At 43.2% G+C, this 22,814-nt stretch overlaps 1 protein-coding gene across 2 annotated transcripts in view; it reads left to right on the top strand.

The window, feature by feature from the left end:
* The window catches only part of NHEJ1 (non-homologous end joining factor 1), a 101,774-nt gene that overhangs the window by 10,015 nt on the left and 68,945 nt on the right, over positions 1–22,814 (top strand). For both annotated transcript variants that reach the window (XM_007966334.3, XM_007966335.3), the window contains exons 4-5: positions 3,837–3,975; positions 4,893–4,951. In XM_007966334.3, coding sequence (XP_007964525.1) covers positions 3,837–3,975; positions 4,893–4,951 — 198 coding nt within the window. The remainder of the gene's footprint in view (positions 1–3,836; positions 3,976–4,892; positions 4,952–22,814) is intronic.

Raw genomic sequence — 22,814 nt, 5'->3', positions numbered from 1 at the left:
TTTTTTAGTAGAGATGGGGTTTCACCGTGTTAGCCAGGATGGTCTCGATCTCCTGACCTCTTGATCAGCCCGTCTCGGCCTCCCAAAGTGCTGGGATTACAGGCTTGAGCCACCGCGCCCGGCGACTGGCTAATTTTTTGTATTTTTAGTAGAGACAGGTTTCACTATGTTGGTCAGGCTGATCTCTCATTCCTGGCTTCAAGTGATCTGCCCACCTCAGCCTCCCAAAGTGCTGGGATTTTTTTACACATTTCATCTAGTCTCTCATATGCCCATTAACACATATTTTCACAATTTCTACTGATCATTAAGTTAAGGCTATCTGGTCTAAGGGAAATCATTTTAGTGTTCCTCTAACTTTGAAATGAATTATACCTCAATAATTCAGAATGATGTAACCCAATCGTATGAAATTATTTTAGCAGTTACAGTATTTACTGATAAAAAAACTTTTTTAAAACCAAATAGACATTGGGGTCTGACAGATAATTTCAGTTGCCTGGTATGGCATTATCATATTTAATTAGACATGATATTAATTAAAATCTGTTCCTTGTCATGTTTCATGTTGTTATATAATATTTACTGTCACTCAAAGAAATTGCTATTGAGGTAGCTATCCAGAGGGAAGCTGGTTATTAATTTAGGAGTTTCTGTTGTTTCAGTGCTGCCACCAATTGGATGGTGTTGCTGCTTGGGTAGTAATGACAATTATTTCAATTCAAGTCATCAAATATTCACTGTCATTTATACAAGTATTTGCCTGTTTTCCTCCTGATCTACTTAAACAGGACCAAACTTTTTTTTTGTTTGTTTGTTTGAGATAAGGTCTCACTCTGTCACCCAGGCTGGAGTGCAGTGGTGTGATCTCGGCTCACTGCAACCTCCACCTCTTGGGCTCAAGCAATTCTCCCACCTCAGTCTCCCAAGTAGCTGAAAATACAGGCACGCCTCACCACACCTGGCTAATTTTTTGTATTTTTAGTAGAGATGGGGTTTCACCATGTTGCCCAGGCTGGTCTCAAACTCCTAAGCTCAAGCGATCTGCCTGCCTTGGCCTCCCAAAGTGCTGGGATTACAGGTGTGAGCCACCATGCCCGCCCAGCAGGACCAAATTTAACAAAACAATTCCTAGGAAAGAAGATTGAGTGTAGAGCAGATAAATTTTTCCAAAGCTGAACTTCTGCCACATTCTGAACAGTAATTCCTAGAGGGTTAAGTTTTTCCTAAGGACCTCAACTGGGGGTCAGTGCCAGGTTGGGATGTGCTATGTAGTAGAAGGAAGAGTCTAGTATCTATAGCTGGACTTTATTTCTGGCTCTCCCCTCTGTGCCAGAACCCTTCCATTTCTTGGTTTTTGGTTTTGGTACAAAAGCTGCCGCCACTAACTTCCTTTCTTTCCACCTCCCCACATCCAGTCTTTTCTCTTCTAATCTAACAGAAATGTGGAAAAAAGTCTTTTCCTCTTAATTTGAGCCAAAGCACAATTAGAACTTTTAGTAGTAACTTTTACCTAGAAAATGAATGGAAAATGAAAACACAAAGGTCTGAAAGAGGCCAGACGTCTGATCTGGATCCAGGTGAGTCTGGCTTGCACATATGGGACACTGTAGTACCTTTTCCTCATTTCAAGCCTGTTGGGGTATCTTGTCTAAAAGTACTCCTTTTTCAGGTCTAGGACAGGGGTTGGCATACTATGGCCATGGGCCAGTTCTGGCTTGCTGCCTGTTTTTGTAAAGCTCTGTTGGAACACAGCCACCTGATTTGTTTACATATTGTCTGTGGTTGCTTTTGTGCTACAACAGGAGAGTCAAGTAGTTGCAACAGGGACTGGATAGGCCACAAAGGGAAAAATATTGACTATCCGGCCTTTTTTTTTTTTATGGAGTCTTGCTGCGTCACCCAGGCTGGAGTGCAGGGCGCGATCTCAGCTCACTTCAAGCTCTGCCTCCCAGGTTCATGCCGTTCTCCTGCCTCAGCCTCCTAAGTAGCTGGGACTACAGGCGCCCGCCACCACGCCCAGCTAATTTTTTTGTATTTTTATTAGAGATGGGGTTTCACTGTGTTAACCAGGATGGTCTCCATCTCCTGACCTCATGATCCTCCCACCCCAGCCTCCCAAAGTGCTGTGATTACAGGCATGTGCCACCGCACCTGGCTAATTTTTGTAATTTTTGTAGAGACTAGGTTTCATCACGTCGCCCAGGCTGGACTCGAACTCCTGGACTCAAGCAATCCTCCCACCTTGGCCTCCCAAAATGCTGAGATTACAGGCATGAGCCACTGTGCCGGCCTAGCTATTTTTTCTTGACAGGTTAATGGACACCTTGTGTAGGTGAATTAAATGATTATTCTATATAGCTACACCTTATCATATGAGAATATTACCCTATTTGTACAGCATTATGGCTGTGTTTGCATTCTTCTTACCTCTTGTTAAAAATGGGGGGTGTGGGCTGGGCACAGTGACTCACACCTGTAATCCCAGCAGTTTGGGAGGCTGAGGCGGGCAGATCACCTGAGGTCAGGAGTTTGAGACCAGCCTGACCAACATGGTGAAACCCCGTCTCTACTAAAAATACAAAAATTAGCCGGACATTGTGGTGCGTGCCTGTAATCCCAGCTACTCAGGAGGCTGAGGCAGGAGATTCGCTTGAACCTGAGAGGTGGAGGTTGCAGTGAGTTGAGATCGTGCTACTGCATTCCAGCCTGGACAACATGAGTGAAACTCCTTCTCAAAAAAAAAAAAAGGGTTGTGTGTAGAGTGGGTTGGCTTATACCTTCCTAGGCTAGTTCTTGGTAGGTGGCTTGCTTCTATTTTAACAATAACCTTAGACTACACTGCATTTGTGGGAACAGACTGAAACTCCAGGCTCCTTCTGGGCTATCATGAGCCCTGAAGTGGCTGTTAGTGTCTGTATTTAATTTGACTTTCAAGGGTCTTTACCTTCTGTTGATTTTTGTCTTCTGTTAATGCTTTAGCTAGTGTACTCTGTTTTTGCCACACTTACTTTCTTGAGGGATACTTGGATCTTCTGCTTTTCTTGTTTGTTTGTTTGTTTTCTTCTTGTTGTTTTGAGATGCAGTCTTGCTCTGTTGCCCAGGCTGGAATACAGTGGCATGATCACAGCTCACTGCAGCCTTGACCTCCTCGGCTCAAGTGATCCTTCCACCTCAGCCTCCTGAGTAGTTGGGATTATAGATGCATTCTACCATGACTGGCTAATGTTAAAAATTCTGTTTTGGTAGAGATGGGGTCTCACTATGTTTCTCAGGCTGCTCTTGAACTCCTGGACTCAAGTGAATTCCTACCTTGGCCTCCCAGAGTGCTAGGATTATAGGCATGAGCCATCTCAGCTGGTGGGATCTTTTTTTTGAGAAAGAGTCTCACTCTGTCTCCCAGACTAGAATGCAGTGGTGCAATCTTGGCTCACTGCAACCTCTGCCTCCTGAGTTCAAATGATTCTCATGCCTCAGCCTCTCAAGTGGCTGGGATTACAAGCACCTGCCACCAAGCCCAGTTAATTTTTGTATTTTTAGTAGAGGTGGGGTTTGACCATGTTGGCCATGCTTGTCTCAAACTCCTGACCTCAAGTGACCCACCCGCCCTGGCCTCCCAAAGTGTTGGGATTACAGACATTAGCCACTGCATCAGCCACCTTCTTAATATGTGTAATTATTGTATGTATGTTTACATTCATGTAAATGGGTTACTTGCCTATGAAACTATAAGTTTCTGTAAGAACATTTATTTTCAGTATTTTTTCTAGTACCTAAACCGAATTGGAGAGTACTTTATAAGAGTATTTGGCTAATGGATATCTCTTCCATCAAAGGTCTCCCAACATTTGATTCGTCCTCTGATGGGCATGAGTCTGGCGTTACAGTGCCAAGTGAGGGAGCTAGCAACATTGCTTCATATGAAAGACCTAGAGATCCAAGACTACCAGGAGAGTGGGGCTACGCTGATTCGAGGTGAGAGGACATTCTTGGAGGAGTTGGGTGGGGAGTGGTATAGATAGTCAAAGAGTCTTAGGAAAGAGGGAGACTCATTTTCATTAGAGAGGTGCTTCCCCCAGGATGCGTGCTGAATACTTATCAGAAACTGGAGTCTTGATACTAGGTGACTCTTTTTTGTTTGTTTGTTTTGGAGATGGAGTCTCACTCTGTCAACTAGGCTGGAGTGTGGTGGGTGATCTCAGCTCACTGCAACCTCCGCCTCCTAGGCTCAAGCGATTCTTCTGCCTCAGCCTCCCAAGTAGCTGGGATTGTGGACGCACGCCACCATGCGTGGCTAATTTTTTTGTGTTTTTAATAGAGATGGGGTTTCACCATGTTGGTCAGGCTGGTCTCGAACTCCTGACCTCAAGTGATCTGCCTGCCTTGGCCTCCCAAAGTGCTGGGATTATAGGCGTGAGCCTCTGTGCCTGGCCTGGGTGACACTTTTCTCTGCCTTGAATACCTGACTGGAGCCCAAGTGGCCAATAGAAGCTGTAACTGAGTCCAGACATGCCCTAGGCAATGGCGGGGCAAGACTTTGGAAAGGAGCCAATAGCTATACAGAATTGTACCAGAGCAACAGGGACTTGGGAGTTTAGGAAGTTTCATGGCTCCAACTTCAGAATAAAAATTCAATTTGGCCTTTGTTTTTGTGGCAGGAAAAACTCCTAGAGCAGATGCTACTACCAAACCTGCCATTTGTTGCTAATCACCCTCTCCCACTACTGTTTGCCCACATGCTCTCAGCCCTTCTTCTCCCACTGAACTAGGTGTCTCTGCATGATGCACCTTCCTTCTCTTTCCTAAGTAACCCTGTTTTGTTCCCTTTCTATCAGGTAAGAAGCTTATGCTATATGACTCATGTTTCTTTTCTCTGTTCCTTCTTATTACAGATCGATTGAAGACAGAACCATTTGAAGAAAATTCCTTCTTGGAACAATTTATGATAGAGGTAAGGTATTTGTTATTTTCTCGTGTGTCTTTGCCCTACTTCCTCTTTCCAGGTGCCTGAGTGGCCACTTGTGTTTTGGGTATTAGGTGGCTTGTGTGGTTGGAATGCCCTTTGTCCAAAAAAGTTGCCCATAGAAAGTCTGATAAGGCTTGAGATGTACTTAGGGAGGATGAGGGGAAGAAGGGGGAAAGAACGGAGGAGGCGAAAGTGGGCTGATTGATACTTATAAAATATCTCTGTTAAAGTACCAGGGATTTCATTTAGAATTCTCTAACCTTGGAAATGTTGGTTGACCAGTTGTTAAATTTTTGCTTGTTGAGGTCTGGTCATAAGGTCTGGACTGTAGAGCAGAAGGGTAGGCGTCGTTACTTGTCTAGGCCCTTTCAGGATCCAGCAGGAGACGAAGGTAAAAAGCTTAGGGCTACCATTTGGGAGCTGTCTTGTGGGCACAGTAGGTTGTGGAAAATCACAGTGTTTATACAAGGGGACTGGCAAAGGAATGAATGGGGAGTAGATAATTCTGGCCTGTCAGAAGCTCCTGCCTAGGTTTCCCTTCTAAGGATTGAGCTCAGCCAAAAGAAACATCTATTAAATGCCAAATAGGGAAAGTATTAATAATAGTGACCTTTGATTATGCCAGTCAGTATTGATCTTCTTCCCTCACTCTTCTGTGACTTGTTGGTTATACAGTTAGTACCTTAGTATTATTGCCCCATTTTCTTTTTTCTTTTTCTTTTCTTTTTTTTTATTTTGAGATGGAGTTTCGCTCTTATTGTCCAGGCTGGAGTGCAATGTGCGATCTCGGCTCACCACAACCTCTGCCTCCCAGGTTCAAGCAATTCTCCTGCCTCAACCTCCGGAGTAGCTGGGATTACAGGTGTGTGCCACCACGCCCAGCTAATTTTGTATTTTAGTAGAGATGGGATTTCTCCATGTTGGTCAGGCTGATCTGGAACTCCTGACTTCAGGTGACCACCCGCCTCGGCCTCCCAAAGTGCTGGGATTACAAGTGTGAGCCACTGTGCCCAGCCTATTGCCCCATTTTCTAATTATATATATTACCCAAGTTGGTACTTTATCATGTAACTAAATAATGCTATTATAATCTGGTGTTATATATATAGATTATTTATATTTCTGCATTGTTTTCTGGATTAATTTGTAAGGTCTTTGTGGACAGGGTCTCTGTCCCATACCTCTTTTGAAACCTAAATTAGCACTTTTTAAAGAGCTAGGCATAAAGCAAGTATTCTTTATTTGGAACCTCCCGTTCTGCCTCTGTGCATTGACTGAGCTACAATGGTTGGGGTCTAAACACTAAATGCAAAAAATGTGAGATAGGTGCTCAGTCCAGGTACTGAAGCAATTGTAAGTCTGGAGAAGAAGGAAAACTTGTATTGCTAAGTCCTGAAACAGAAAAGGTTTCAAGTCTTTTTGTTGTTGTTGTTGTTGTTGTTTTGTTTTGTTTCTTTTGAAATAGAGTCTCACTTGCTCTGTCACCCAGACTGGAGTACCATGGCACAATCTTGGCTCACTGTAACCTCCCTCTCCCGGGTTCAAGCAATTCTTCTGCCTCAGCGTCCCAAGTAGCTGGGATTACAGGCATGCACCACCACACCCAACTGATTTTTGTATTTTTAGTAGAAACAGGATTTCACCATGTCGATCAGGCTGGTCTTGAACTTCTGGCCTCAAGTGATCCACCCTCCTTGACCTCCCAAAATGCTGGGATTATAGATGTGAGCCACCATGCCCAGCCTAGAAAAGGTTTCAAGTTTTTATGGGTAAAGAGAGACTATTAAACCTAAACTTGTGACTGAGAGGTTTCTTAGGCCGTTTTTCTCTTAGATAGCTTCCCCGGTCTATAAGTTTAGGTATTAAGTCTGGGGATAACATACTGGTTCCCTGCCTCATCCCCTTAGTTAAGCACTGCAAGGCTTGTTCTTAGCTCAGTAGAGAGGTCTCTTCCTGATCTAGTGCCTGCAAACCTACCCAGCTTGACTTCTTAACATTTTTCTCTATGTACTTTATGCCTTAGCTATATGGAATGACTTTTAATTTCCCCAAATGCTGTTTTTTCTTATCTCCAGGTACACATTCTTCCCATGATCTAGAATGCCTAATGTTCTGGCCTTATCTAACTTGTAAACTTCTTTTTTTTTTTTTTTTGAGACGGAGTCTCGCTCTGTCGCCCAGGCTGGAGTGCAGTGGCCTGATCTCACGCCATTCTCCTGCCTCAGCCTCCCGAGTAGCTGGGACTACAGGCGCCAGCCACCATGCCTGGCTGATTTTTTGTATTTTTAGTAGAGATGGGGTTTCACTGTGGTCTCAATCTCCTGACCTTGTGATCCGCCCACCTTGGCCTCCCAAAGTGCTGGGATTAAAGGCATGAGCCACTGTGCCTGGTCCTAACTTGTAAACTTCAATTAATCTTCCAGATGTCAGCTTCACATTGTTTGGGAGACCTTTCTGTACTCTGCTTGTAAGGACTATTCTTCTTCCCTGCTGCAATAGTACCTTGGATTATACCTCTGTTTTACCTCTTTTTTTTTTTTGTTTGAGATGGAGTCTCACTCTGTCGCCAAGGCTGGAGTGCCGTGGCCGGATCTCAGCTCACTGCAAGCTCCGCCTCCCGGGTTTACGCCATTCTCCTGCCTCAGCCTCCCGAGTAGTAGGGACTACAGGCACCCGCCACCTCGCCTGGCTAGTTGTTTTGTATTTTTTAGTAGAGATGGGGTTTCACCGTGTTAGCCAGGATGGTCTCGATCTTCTGACCTCGTGATCCGCCCGTCTCGGCCTCCCAAAGTGCTGGGATTACAGGCTTGAGCCACTGCGCCCGGCTGTTTTACCTCTTATAACATTGTAATATTACTGTTTGTACATTTGCAAGGCTATAGCTTTCTCCTCCACTGATCTGTGGACTCTCTGAGGCAAGGACCATGCTGAATGCGTTTCTATATCCCCAGCACTGTGCATGGTGCCTAGAGGTAGTAAGTCTTCGATAAGTTTGGGTTAATATTTTGATAAGTCTAAGCTAGGGGAATTTTATAAAAATTATGACAGTGTGGCCTGTGGATACAATGTTACTTTTTTTTGTCTGGAGTGCAGTGGGGTGATCTCAGTTCACTGCTATCTCTGCCTCCCAGGTTCAAGAGATTCTTGTGCCTCAGCCTCCTGAGTAGCTGGGATTACAGGTGTGCCCCACCACGCCCTGCTAATTTTCGTATTTTTAATAGAGGTAGGGTTTCACCATGTTGTCCAGGCTGGTTTTGAATGCCTGGCCTCATGCAGTCCATCCACTTTGGCCTCCCAAAGTGCTGAGATTACAGGTGTGTAATTAGCCACTGCACCTGGCTCAGTGTTGCTTATTAGACCTGTATTTGGGGTCTTCAGTTATTCTCATGGCTCATTTTGCAGCTTTGGATAAATCACTTCTCATTTGTAAAATTAGAGGCTCATCATTTTTATACTATAGGTTGGGAGAGGAGCCTTGCAGAATTGAATGAGAAAGCATATAGAATTTAGGTGGCAGCACAGGAAGAGTATTAGTGTTTTGGAACCAGCTACTTAAAGAATACTGGTCCTGTAGGTTCTAGGTGGATCAATCTTATAGACTTGTAGAATTTTATTTTATCTGGAAAGGAAGTGAGAGATAGGTAGTTGTAGTTATAGCTTTCTATTTTATAGACGAAGAAGTTGAGCCTCAGAGAGGTTAAGTGACTTGCCTAAGGTCATATAGCTGTAGCTTTATGTTTAGGACTTCCCACATTTCTTGACACATAGTCTAGGATTATCTCTGTTTTGTTTTGCTACTTTAACTGGTTGTACACACCAGTTAGGAGAGATATAAGGGCTATAATATGGAATTCTTGTGACCTCTGGGGTCATTGCACTGTCCTCAGAATGTCCTGTATAGTTGCTAGAACTGAAAGGTTTCCTACTGGGGCTGTGGAACTTCTTATGACTACTGCATCTTTTTAGTTACTCTGCTTGCCCGGGGTCCTACAAACAGGACACAGAAGGGTCATGGGGTCACCCAAGACTGAACTGAAAGGATGTGCCATCAAAATAAGCAACATGGAATAGGAAGATAAACAAACCAGGGAGAGAGCTCGGGATGAAGGCGCAGGGGGGCCAGGGCTGGTGTCAGAGGGCCATGCGGTCATTGCCTGGGGTCAGTTTTTAAAATTCTCATTGGGATTATTACTAGGCAAGAGGCTATAGACAATAAGGCACAGGGGGCAGTAGGCCAGGCAGGTTGCTAGGATACTGAGGCTCGGGAAAATAAGAATTGAGCAGGGGTTACTTCTCCCTATTTGGTCCTTTTGTTTTTCCACTCTCTCTAAGAGCCTCTGATTTCTCAATTCTGGGGAACCCAAGTAGCCAATTGATAGTGGCCTAACTAGAGGGGAAATACTGACAATATTGACTCAAGTCAAGGCTGGGTGGGGTGTCTGTTGGCATGATCTTCATGGAGGCCAAGAACCCTATATAGGGCATTTTATAGGACTGGGAGTTGGGAGGCATCTTTAGGAGTGAAAGAAGAGTCAGGGACTTAGGGACTGTTGTTATATGGCAGTAGGAACTGTATGAAAAAGGAAGTTTAGGGTGACTGGGCAGAGCCCACTCTCAGTCTAGTCCACTGGAGGGAGTTCCTTCCCCTGGCCCTGTCCATGCCTCGCTCTCTCCATCTGGTTGCCATCAGGCTGTGTGGCTGCTGGCGGGCTCTTTATTTATTTATCCCAGTGTAATGGGGTGAGGAGGGAGCTGGCCTAAGGCTGGCATTCCAAGGCCATGCCACTGAGCCACAGGCGGTTTGCATGGGTGTGTGAGTCACTGGGGCTGCATGCTGCTCAAACCAGACGCGGCCAGGCTCAGGGACAGCAGGCAGCCCAAAATAGAGCCCCGCCCTCTACAGCTGGCAACCCCTGGCTAGGAATCAGCTCTTGACACCAAAACCTGGGCAGTTGCATGAAGTTGGCTTCCTTTGGTAGGGGTCCCTTAGCAGAGATGGAGATTTTGCAATTCTTTCCTCCTCTTTCTTCATAGGAGGGTATTCAGCATAGCAGTTGTTCTTACTGCTGCATTCTGAATGCCTTGTAAGTCTTAAATAATCTGTTCAGTATAATACCTTAGCTAAGAAATTAGGGGGCTATAGTTAACGTTGATTTGACTTAGCATCCTAAATGCAGCCATGGTTGTTATATTCTGTCTAGTTTTAGTTACTGTCTTCAGCTCCTGTCTGGTTGCAGCCTGATTCTAGAGCAGATACTTTAAGCTTTGAAGATAGTCACTGCTGCTCTTATGAAGCAACAGCTTATATCACTTGGGGAAGATGGGCAATGCTTTAACTTGAAAATTGCCATCCTTTTAAGCTTGTTCACAGTTCTACTTGGTTTCTTTGACTGGCTCTCCATCTTCTGCCTGCCTCTTAAAGGTTAGTGTTTCCCAGGATCAGGTCCCTGATCCTCTGACGCTACACTTTCATTCCTCTGGGTCGTCTCCTCTAGACACCAGTGTCAACTATTGTTGGTACATCACTGAATACCAATTTTATATCTCCACTGTGTTTTAGGCCCATATTTCTTTCTGCATATTTGGCATTTCCACCTGGATGTCCCACATAAAGCACATCCTGAACATGTCCAAAATGAATTATCTACTCCCCCAGACTATTTCCTTTATATTCCTTAAATTGGGGAATTATACTATTATCCGTTCAGTTTTCTAAGCTAGAAATTTGGGAGTCACCCACTTTCCTCTTTGTCCTTACTTTCAAAGCCTAATTTATTGACTGTCTTTTGAATCTGCCTGTCTTCTCAATTCCAGCTTCCGTTGTCTGAGATTAGCCATTTTTCTCTCCCCTTTCCCCCACCCCCCCCCTTTTTTTTTTGAGACCAAGTCTCACTCTGTTGCCCAAGCTGGAGTACAGTGGCATGATCTCAGCTCACTGTAACCTCTGCCTCCTGGGTTCAAGCGATTCTCATGCCTCAGCCTCCTGAGTAGCTGGGAATACAGGCTTGAGCTACCACACCTGGCTAATTTTTGTATTTTTTGTAGAGATGGAATTTCACCATGTTGGCCAGGCTAGTCTTGAACTCCTGACCTCAGGTAATCCACCTTCCTCGGCCTCCCAAAGTGTTAGGATTACAAGTGTGAGCCACTGTGCTTGGCCTTTCTGTCCCTTTTTTGGCTTGACCATGCAGCAGCCTCCTAACTTGTCTCCTGGTCAGTTCTTATTCCCCTGCAGTTGAACTTGTAGTTTTGTCAGAGTGATGTCTTTGAAACCGAAACTTGATTATGCCACTTTTTTGCTTAGAATCCTTTAGTGGTTCCCAGTTTCCTACAGGATAAAGTTCAAACTCCTTGCACGCCACACATGATCATTTATGATTTGATCCTGTTGACCTCTTCAGCCTGCTCCTCTGGCATTCCACTATAGCGTCTTTAAATACCATCTTGTGATGAATCCCACATTTATTCTTCACTGTAGATCTTACCCTGAAACTCCAGACTGCTTGTTCAACATTTTCATGAAGAAGTCTAAAAAATATCTTAAATTCAACATGTCCAAAATTGAACTTCCAGTCTTATGCCCAGATTTGCTTTTCCAACAACCCCTTCCCATCTAAGTTGATGGAAGGTTCATTCTTTCACTTTTAGTTGGGTGAAAAAACCTTGGAGTCATCCTGACTGCTGTCCTCTCACTTCCTACAGTCAGTCCGTCAGCAAATCCTGTTGGCTGTACCCTAAAACTATGCCCATATTCCCATCTCTGCTGCTACCATACTGGAGCCACCATCATCTCCTACCTGCATTATGGCAAAAACCTCCTTACTGGTATCCTGCAGCTACTCCTACCCTCTCCTGGCCTATTATCAACAAAACAATCTTATTAAGTTACAAGACACATCATGATATTCTTCTGCTCAAAGCCCTTCACTGGCTTAACACTTCATGTATAGAGTAAAATCCAAAGACTTCACCATGGCCTGTAAAACCCTATATGAACTTATAGAACTCTCTTACCTTTCTTACCTCATCTCCTACAGTTCTCCCTCATTCACTCCACTGCATACACACTGGCCTCTTGCTGTTTTTCTAACACTCTAAGCATGCCCTGCCTTTAGTCCTTTACATTGGTTGTTCCCTCTGCCTGGAATGTTCTTTCTTCAGATATTTGTGTGGCCAACTTCCTCACTTCCTTAAAGTCTGTAGTAGTTATCCATTGTTGTGTAACAAATTGTCCCAAAATGTAATGGCTTAAAATAACACACATTTATTATCTTGCAGGTTTCTGAGAGTCAGGAATCTGGGAGCAGCTTAGTGGGTGCGATTCTGGCTCAGCATCTCTCATGAGTTGCAGTCAATATGTCAGCTGGTAAACGCAGTCATTGTAAGATCTAGATAATTCATATCCAAGCTTTCTCATGTGGCTGTTGGCAGGAGGTGCCATTTCTTGCCACATGGCCTGTCCATAGGGCTACTCACAGGACCTGGTTTCCTCCAGAGCCAGTGATCCAAGAGACAGAGACCAAGGCCAGTTGTGGTGGCTCATACCTGTAATCCCAGCACTTTGGGAGGCCAAGACAGGCAAGGTCAGGAGTTCAAGACCAGCCTGGCCAACATGGCAAAACTCCTTCTCTACTAAAAATACAAAAATTAGCTGGATGTGATGGCATGCACCTGTAATCCCAGCTACGCAGGAGGCTGAGGTGGGAGAATTGCTTGAACCCAGGAGGCGGAGGTTGCAGTGAGCTGAGATCATACCAGCGCACTCCAGCCTGGGCGACAGAATGAGATTCTGTCTCAAAAAAAAGAAAAAGAAAAAAAAGAAAATGAGAAATGAAACCAAGACCAAATGGACCTGCAGTCCTTTTATAACCTAATTTCAGAAGTTACATTCTATCACTATCTCACTGTATTCTTTTTATTAGAAATGAGTCTGGCCGGGCGTGGTGGCTCAAGCCTGTAATCCCAGCACTTTGGGAGGCCGAGACGGGTGGATCACAAGGTCAGGAGATCGAGACCATCCTGACTAACATGGTGAAACCCCGTCTCTACTAAAAATACAAAAAACTAGCCGGGCGAGGTGGCAGGCGCCTGTAGTCCCAGCTACTTGGAGACTGAGGCAGGAGAATGGTGTAAACCTGGGAGGGGGAGCTTACAGTGAGCTGAGATCTGGCCACTGCACTCCAGCCTGGGCGACAGAGCGAGACTCCGTCTCAAAAAAAAAAAAAAAAAGAAATGAGTCACTAAGTCTAGGTCACAGTTAAGTGGAGGGTAATTAAACTTCACCTCTTAAGGGGAGCTGTGTCAAAGAATTTGGAGACATAGCTACATAGACTACCTCCATCTACATGGACTACAACAATGTCTTTGTTCAAATGTTACCTTCCCAATAGAGTGTACTCTGACCACTCATTTAAAGTTGTAAGCTCCATTTCTCCCCCTTGCACCTTAGAACTCCAATTTCACCTTACCATCCTCTACTTTTTATTTTTTCCATAGCATCTAGTTTCCAACATATTGCCATAAAATTTACTTATTTTATTATGCTTATTGTTTATGGTCTACTTCCTGTCAGTTAGAGTGTAAGCTCAACAAGGACAAAGATGTATGTTTTGTGCACTGATCTAGCCCAAGTGCCTAGAACAGCGCCTCCACACATAGTAGGGACTCTATAAGTGTTTGTTGAATAGATGAAGGACTTGTATCTTCCCACTCTTTTTTATTTTCCTCATCTTACGAATAGGCCATCAAATAATCACCTGTTGGTAGCCTTAGACATAGGCAGCCTCACATGTAATAGATGAATAGCTTATATTCCCATTCTACTACCTGCCTTATTTCTTTGGCATTTATGTTTTCTGAAAGGCAGTCCCAACTTTGGGATGAAGTATATATAAAGCTTGAATCTTTTATTATTGAGAAATCCCAGAACCTCTCTTTTTTTAGAGCCAGTTAAGAGACTGACACCTCAAAAGTCAAAAGATTAAGTACTTAACAAAATCCTGGAAAGAAAATTAGTCATAGAGTCACAAGGGCTCCAATTCCACAGTTGGAAGGGCTGCCCTTTTACCATGCACCTATTGTTCAATAGGTAGAGCAAGTCATAGGATTCAGGGTGTTTTTTAGTATCCTTGCGGGCATCATAAAGAAGGATAAGTCTAGATGCATGAGAATATGCTCCCTCCTATTGTGTGTGTCAGTTCTCTGACCTAGAAAAACTTGCAGTTAGTTCATCCTTTCAGTATTCGGTCAGGTGCACGTGGGCTGAATGAGGTTCTGTGAGCATATAAGGTATGATAATATTGCCATCAAAGAGCTTACAGTGCTTAGTTAATGATAATAAGGGCCACAGTAATGGAGTGATTAGAAAAAGCTTTCTATAAATTGCAGGACTTGAACTGGGCTTTGATTGAGGTTTTGATTGAAAACTATGTGGAAGGCATTTTAGGTGGGAAGCACGTGGGCAAAAGATGGAAAATAAGAATAAGAATGGATGAGGATTAGTAGAAAATAAAATTAGCAAGATAATAACTTGAGGCTAAATTGTGGGAGCCTTAAATGTTGGGCTGGCAGATTAGTGTTTTATTCTGAAAGTGGTTTTCAGCTTTTTTTTTTTTGCCTGTAACGTTTATTTCTCCACTTAGTTCAGTTGTTAACAACTGTCATTATGTGCAGTGATTCTCAAGCAGGGACACATCTCCTAGGAAGGAGATGGGGCACATACTCCTTGCACTTATTATTTACTGTTGCAGATAGTGGGAAGCCATCGAAAATTTTGACTGGAGAATTGACATATGAAGGTAATCTTTAGGAAGATTAGGCTCTTGGTCATATGCTTATGTGATTTGAAGAATAGTGATGCCATTGATAGACTAGGAAGATCATGGGTGGGGTCAGTTAAACCGTGGGCGTATAAAAGAATGGTTTTCCTTATTGAAAATATGAATGTACCAGTATTTGAGCTCTGGAATGAAGGCTTATTCATTCTAGAATGAAATCTGGAATGAAAATCTCCAGGGAGGAAGGTATGGCTCTGCATGTTTCTCAACTACAGTTTTTTTTCTAAATTTCGCCTTCTCTTCTGAATCCTGTAGTAACCAGGGGTCACCACTTCTTCTTTTTTTCTCAAGAATAGCTAAAAAGACCTCTTTCTTTATTTTCCTTTTGCAAAGGTTTATAAGGGCTTATGCTTTCAAAAGGAAATTTGTTAGAAATTTTAAAGTAAATTTTTTTTTTTTTTGAGACGGAGTCTCACTCTGCCGCCCAGGCTGGAGTGCAGTGGCGCGATCTCTGCTCACTGCAAGCTCCGCCTCCCGGGTTCACGCCATTCTCCTGCCTCAGCCTCCCGAGTAGCTGGGACTACAGGCGCCCACCACCGCGCCCGGCTAATTTTTTGTATTTTTAGTAGAGACGGGGTTTCACTGTGGTCTCGATCTCCTGACCTTGTGATCCGCCTGCCTTGGCCTCCCAAAGTGCTGGGATTACAGGTGTGAGCCACCGCGCCCGGCCAAAGTAATTTTTTTTCTTTCTTTTTCTTTTTTTTGTTGAGATGGAGTCTCTCTCTGTCACCCAGGCTAGAGTACAATGGCATAATCTCGGCTTACTGCAAGCTCTGCCTCCTGGGTTCATGCCATTCTCCTGCCTCAGCCTCACGAGTAGCTGGGACTACAGGTGCCCGCCACCACGCCCGGCTAATTTTGTTTTGTATTTTTAGTAGAGCCGGGGTTTCACCATGTTAGCCAGGATGGTCTCGATCTCCTGACCTCATGATCTGCCCGCCTCGGCCTCCCAAAGTGCTGGGATAACAGGCGTGAGCCACTGTGCCCCGCATTTTAAAGTAATTAAAAAAAAAAAAATTGTTAACATTTTGAGAGAGAACAAAAAGGAAATCAATATAGAAAGTACAAATGGGCCTGGGAGTGATGGCTCAGTGGTGGCTTAGTTCAGTTGAGGTCACGAGTTTGAGATCAGCCTGGCCAACATGGCGAAACCCCATCTCTACTAAAAATAAGAAAACTAGCTGGGTGCAGTGGTGGGTGCCTGTAATCCCAGCTACTCAGGAGGCTGAAGCAAGAGAATCACTTGAACATGGGAGGCGGAGGTTGCAGTGAGCTGAGATTGTGCCACTGTACTCCAACCTGGGCAACAGAGCAAAACTCCATCTCAAAGAAACAAACAAATCAAGAAACCAAGTAGGGGCTAGGCGTGGTGGCGCACACCTGTAATCCCAACAGTTTGGGAGGCTGAGGTGGGTGGATCACCGGAGGTCAGGAGTTTGAGATGAGTCTGGCCAACACGGTAAAACTCTATCTGTACTAAAAATACAAAAATTAGCTGGGCTTGGTGGCACAGGCCTGTGATCACAGCTATTTGGGAGACTGAGGGAGGAGAATCGCTTGAACTCTGGAGACTGAGGTTGCAGTGAACCAAGATTACGTCAGTGCACTCCAGCCTGGGTGACAAAGAGAGACCTTGTCTCAAAAAAAAAAAAAAAAAAAGGAAAGAAACCAAGAGGGAATACATTATGAGAAAGACACTGTCTCAAAAAAAGAATGAAAGAGGACAAAGTGGGTAAAAATTATCCATTTTGGGTTTCTGATTCTAAGAATCCCAATAGCAAAGGACTTTCCCATATCTCAAATTCTCTTATCCTAAAAAATCTCAAAACCAGATATTATAAAATCATATATCTACAGGGGCCAGTCATATTACATAAATATGTATATCAGGCTGGACAGAAGACAATAGAGAGTTGTAGGGGCCTGTGGAAAACAAAATCATGCATGTTCCTATATCTAGACCCAGATAGGCTAGCATAGTTTAACAGACTCCGCTCCAGGGGGTTGTATATTTTACTTTACTCAGAGGAAGTTACCAACTCTGCCAAATTGAAAACTGTTTTTTCCTCTGTTTTGCTCCACCAAATCCACCATCAGTCTCTCATTTGGTTTATTTATTTATTTATTTTCTACTGGAGACAGGATCTCGCTATGTTGCCGAGGGCTGGTCTTGAACTCCTGGCTCAAGCAATTAGCCTGCCACGGCCTCCCAAAGTGCTGGGATTATAGGCGTGAGCCATTCTTACTTGCTTTAAATCTGCAGTCTGAGAAATATGGTTCAGATTTGATTTGTGAGGCAGTGATGATTGATGTTTAATGTCTTCTTTTTTTTTTTTTGAGGAGGAATCTCACTCTGTCCCCTAGGCTGGAGTGCAGTGGGCGATCTCAGCTCACTGCACCCTCTGCCTCCTGGGTTCAAACAATTCTCTTGCCTCAGCCTCCCAAGTTGCTGGGATTACAGGCACTTGCCACAATGCCTGGCTAATTTTTTTAAATTTTTGGTAGAGACAAGGTTTCACCATGTTGGCCAAGCTGGTCTCAAACTCCTGACCTTGAGTGATCTGCCCGCCTTGGCCTCCCAAAGTGCTGGGATTACAGGCATGAGCCACTGTGCCCGGACTTGATGTCTTACTTCTGACAAATACCTAGCCCTTTTGGGCCTAACCTATAAGCTTCATGTACCTCCAGAGATTTTTGTGAAGATTTACACAGTTGAGTCTCCCTCCTCTTCCCCCTAGTAGAAGGGTTTCATAAAAATCCATTTGTTACAGTATGGTCATTTAATAATGCCTTAGCCTATTTTCTACAAAATCAATGGCTTATTTATAATTAGACTTAATTTAAAAACATAAGATGAAGATTTTTTTCACATACACGTTGAATATATACATATATTTATTTATTTATTTATTTTTTCATTGAGACAGAGTTTCGCTCTTGTTGCCCGGCTGGAGTACAATGGCGCAATCTCGGCTCACTGCAACCTCCGCCTTCTAGTTTCAAGTGATTCTCCTGTCTCAGCCTCCCGAATAGCTGGGATTACAGGAGCCCACCACACCACACCCGACTAATTTTTGTATTTTTAGTAGAGACGGGGTTTCACCATGTTGGCCAGGCTGGTCTCGAACTCCTGACCTCGTGATCCACCCACCTTGGTCTCCCAAAATGCTGGGATTACAGGCGTGAGCTACCACACCTGGCCACATGTTGAACATAAATGGATTATGGGACATACAAGTGAGAATGCCTAGGAAAGAGTTGAAAAAGTACAGTTGAAGCTCAGGTAGAAAAAAAGGATCTACAGAAATAGATTTGAGAATCTTCTACAAAGAAGTGATATTTGATGCCATGAGAATGGATGGATCTTTAACTGGGAAGAGTATGGAAAAAAGAACAAAGACCCAAAGATTGAGATTTGGGGAACAGTCATAACTGGAAGGAGTAATAGGAGCCAGTGATGGAAATGTGAGATAGGAAGATAATCAGAATAGCATAGTAGATTAGCCAAGAAAGGGTAACTAACAAATATAAAGTCCGTACTCTGTGTGTGCTAGACACAGGTGCTTTATCTAAGTTATAACTTAATCCTTACAACAAACCTGTGGGCTAGGTGATATCTTCAGTTGAAAGATAAAGAAGCAGAGGCTCAGTGGTGAACTAATTTGCCTAAGACCATTCAGTTGATTTACCCATATTTGTCTTGACTCAAATCCGGTGCTATTTCCATCACCAAGGATGGCCTCAGTGTCATGTGCAGGAGAGAGACCAAAGAGAAGGGGTAACTGACTGACAGAAGAAAGGCCATTAGGCAATTCATGGTCTTGGGCAATATCAGAAGAAAGCAGGCTGTTAAAGAACGATGAATGGATAAGGCAATGGAGACAATGAGTGTAGAACTCTTCACCCGAGAAGTTTCACAATGAGAAGGAAATAAATGAGCGATAGCTGGAGAGCTAGAAGTAGTTAAGCGAAATAAGATGGAAAGGTGCATATGTGTTTGAAGGCAAAGGAGAAACCAGTAGAAAAGGAAAAATTTATGCTGATGAAGGGAAAGGAATGGTGTGGAAGCAGGAACCTGTGGTATTGAGCCAAGTGGAAGGATTAGTTCTTTCTCTGGGATTTGTGGATGGCATGAAGGGATGGGCAGTACTTTGAAGATAGATGACTAGATTTCTGCATACTTCCAGCTTCTTTCCCCCAGGAGAGGCAGCCTTTTCATCCAATAATTTTTAAAGTCTTTTCCAAGGGCATTTAATTTCCCTGACTTAAAAAGAGAGTCAGATAGTTAAATGACCTTTCTGTTACGACAGAAATAGTGAAAGGGACAGAAGTAAAATCACAAGCTATATTATTTTCCTCTTCTGAACTCTCAATGCTTTCTCTTTCCTGTGTCACTTATCACTTTTGCCTCGTATTCTAAGAATTGCTATGCTTATCTCCCTGTTAGCTTACAGAGTACTCAAGGGCAGAACTGTCTTGCTCATTTTGTTTCTTCTTGTAATTTCTAACTCTACCTCAGGGCCTTGTAGATAGAAGGTACCTGGTTGTAGCCTTTTTAAAGGTGGTGGCATGAGAGGAATCTCTCACACTGGGACATGTTGTCTCTGGTTGTAGAAATTAGGAGAAAACAAAGAAAGTGTCAAACAACTGACCTCTAAGTTTTACCTGGTCTGTTGGCTTCATAATTTTAACAGTATACCCAACGCGTTCTCTTATATCCTTCACTTATGGGTGATATTTCTTTTGCATAGTGGGCCACATTGAAAAGTGAGAGTTCTATAAAGGCTGAGTCCTGTAGGTTGGCAGCTTAGCTGTCCAGTGTTTAGGAAATGAGACTGCAGGATTCACAGACATCCTTGTTATCTTCCATAAGGGAATTGTGAAGGGAGAAATTGCCAGAAGATCCCAGAATAACTTTTTTCATTCAGTGTGGGAGATCTTTGGTCTATTTGTTTTTCTATTTAGAAGTTTAAACTCTTCGTGGACAGTACTTATTAAGCCCATTGAAGATATGAAACTTGATGGAATTATACTGAAAAGTTAAAACATGTTTTCTGCCCTTAAAAATGGACTTTTGATGCAGATTAAACTGCTGGAATTTACATATCTACAACGAATATTCTAAATACATTATATATATAGTACATATATAGTATATATATAGTACGTGTGTGTGTGTATATAGTACATATATAGTACATATATATATAGAGAGAGTACATATATATATATAGAGAGAGAGAGAGAGAGAGAGAGTACCTGAGAGGAGGAAGAAATGGATTCATTTGGCATTTGGATGGGATCTGGGGTTCATAGCAGGCCAGTTTGGGAAAAGTATTTTTGGAAGAAGTTACTCTTGAGGTAAGAGTTCAGAGGAATATTACGTGGGGAATGGCTGCTGAAGGAAAAGACACAACTAGATCTTTCACTGAGTTACACAATCTAAGGGGCTTTCCTGAAGTGTGGTGGTTTGAGGGAATCCTTTAAAAGCTCGTTGGCTTTTGTTAATCTTATGCTTGAAGCCTGAGCAATTCTGATGCTATGCATTGCTCTCTTAGAATCTTTTACTCCAGAGAACCCCTTCTAATTTGGTATGGGTAAAGCTAGCAATGAAGATAAATTCTGAGATAGGATAATACTGCTTGATTTAAAGAAGGAATAGTTGATGGCAACTGCATTCTGTTTTCTGCAGCCGCCAGCAGCTAGGGGAAGAGCACAGTGAAATTGCTGAGTTTAGTGAGTACACAGGAAATGCAAGTCTTAAGCAGAGTATCCCCCCTAAATTTGGGGTAACCTCTCATACTGAGGTGTAAAGAAGAATCAATATAAAATGGATAAGATTAGCTCTCAGCAGAGTAATCTATCCAACAGTTTATAAATACATTGCTCGTGAAACTAGATTATAAATCTCAAGGGCCTGGGCCAGTATCTCAATGAAGGAAATTACAGCCTCTTAAATATTTTGTCCAGATTAGAGCCATGGAATTTTGAAGTGACTTTATCAATCTAAGGCTATATCAAGCCACTCTCTTTTACTTATGTGGAAATTGGGGTCCATGAGGATAAAATAACTCTACATAGACAAACAATTGTAGAATTTGGTACCAGAGCCCAGGACCCTGCCTTGCACCAGAGCCCAGGACTCTGACCTTCTAGTCCAATGTTCTTCCATCATGTCCGATTGCCTTGCCACGTGTTATACGTGTTGGAAGTTTTGTGGGCAGTAGGCAAGATTGAGACCAATTTGTGAGCAGTATAGAGACCTAACTTAAAAGGTAGGAAAATGGTTCAAAGCTAGAGCACTGTGCCCCAAGTACTGCCTCTTTTCTTATTCCACATTCCTTTCTTGCCACTTTTAGTCTTGTATACCTCTAGACTCTTACAAGCAATTAAAGAAAAATCTTTATGTAATTAATTTATGATGTGTGAGGAAATGTACTAACAGAGGAACAGAGTTGTATAGAATCCAAAACAAGAAAAACCAAGGAGTAATTATTTATTAATTTATCTAGCACAATGCCAAAACACTGATACAGTAGAACGAGATGAATGTCTAGCTTGCACAATGTCTGTAGACTATCCTCTAAAGCTATTTGCCGATTTTTGCCCTTTTCCTGTGTTTAACAAGTAGCATTCTCAATATTTATTCAGCTTCCCAGGAAAAAGCAGCTGAAGATATTTTAGTAACTGGACTACACTTCACCTTGTAAACTAATAAATTGGCATTTTAATTTCAAAATTAGTCTCTTATAATTTTTAGTTAACATCAGCCAATCTTCTAAAGTCTGAACATCCCTAAATGAACTAATAAAAACTGAGTTAGAGACTCTGGACCTTTGGTGACCCCTGCAATGTATAGAGTCCCCAGGAGGTGCTACCTGAACAGCCATGCAGGGTCTTTCAATTCATGTATCTATTTCTCTCCCCCAGCATGTCTTATCAAAAACACTGAATGCTGGGGGCTCCTCTAACACCATCTTAGAATGTCAAGCTGCAGGTTTTTTTGTTTTTTGTTTTTTGTTTTCTTTTTGAGACAGAGTCTCGCTCTGTTGCCCAGGCTGGAGTGCAGTGGTGTAGTCATTGCTCACTGCAGACTTGATGTCCCAGGCTCAAGAGATCCTCCCGCCTCAGCCTCCCGAGTAGGTGGTATAGGCATGTACCACCATGCCTGGCTGATGTTTTTGTTATTTTTAGTAGATCCTGGGTCTCACTATTTTGCCCAGGCTGGTCTCGAACTCCTGGCCTCAAGCGATCCTCCTGCCTCAGCCTCCCAAAGTGCTGGGATTATATACCTGAGGCACTGCACCCAGCCTCAAACTGGATTTAAAAGCACATCAGAGACAAGTATTTGGAGAGTGCTTATTTGATGCTGTGCCTTTTGTTCAGTACCATAAGTGGACTCAACCATTTCATCCAACCTAACATGTACAGAAAGAAATCTTCCCTTCAGTTCTGGGGCTCAGCATAGCTGGAGAAGCCTTTGGATAGTAAATGGGAGATGTGGAAGTTCTAGCTTGGAACGGATCTCTTCAAGCACTCTTTTAACTCATAACTTCCCTTTCTTTAACTTATCAGCCAGAGAAGGAGGGAAATATTGATGCCCTATTGCCACTCTGTTTTCTTACAGCCATTTTGGGAAATTTTGTGTCAGAGGACTTCCCAGAGTTTTGTTCCTCTGATCTAGAGAGCCCTAATACTTCTGGGTCTGAGGACTGGTTCTAACTGTACTTACCTTGTCAGAACCACCTGGGAGGACCAGCAGTAATACCGACCAGTAGCCCCTCTCTCCTGAAACTGCTTCTGAGGTCTCAAAGTCTGAATCAAATGACCATTGTACTAGCCTTGTATTGGGGCTCAGAACGTCAGTTTTTGGCTTATCCTCATATATAAATATAGGTCTCTCTAGATATAAAAAGTGAGAAAGTCTGTAAGTTGCATTTTTTTCTATACCCCCTTTCATAGGACACGCTAATGAGATGCATATCATTAAAGGCCTGATGTTTTGTGGGACG

Source organism: Chlorocebus sabaeus, chromosome 10 (assembly GCF_047675955.1).
Source record: "Chlorocebus sabaeus isolate Y175 chromosome 10, mChlSab1.0.hap1, whole genome shotgun sequence".
Taxonomy (NCBI): Eukaryota; Metazoa; Chordata; class Mammalia; order Primates; family Cercopithecidae; genus Chlorocebus; species Chlorocebus sabaeus.
Note: the sequence above shows the minus strand (reverse complement) of the source record. Positions and strands in the feature narration are given on the sequence as shown.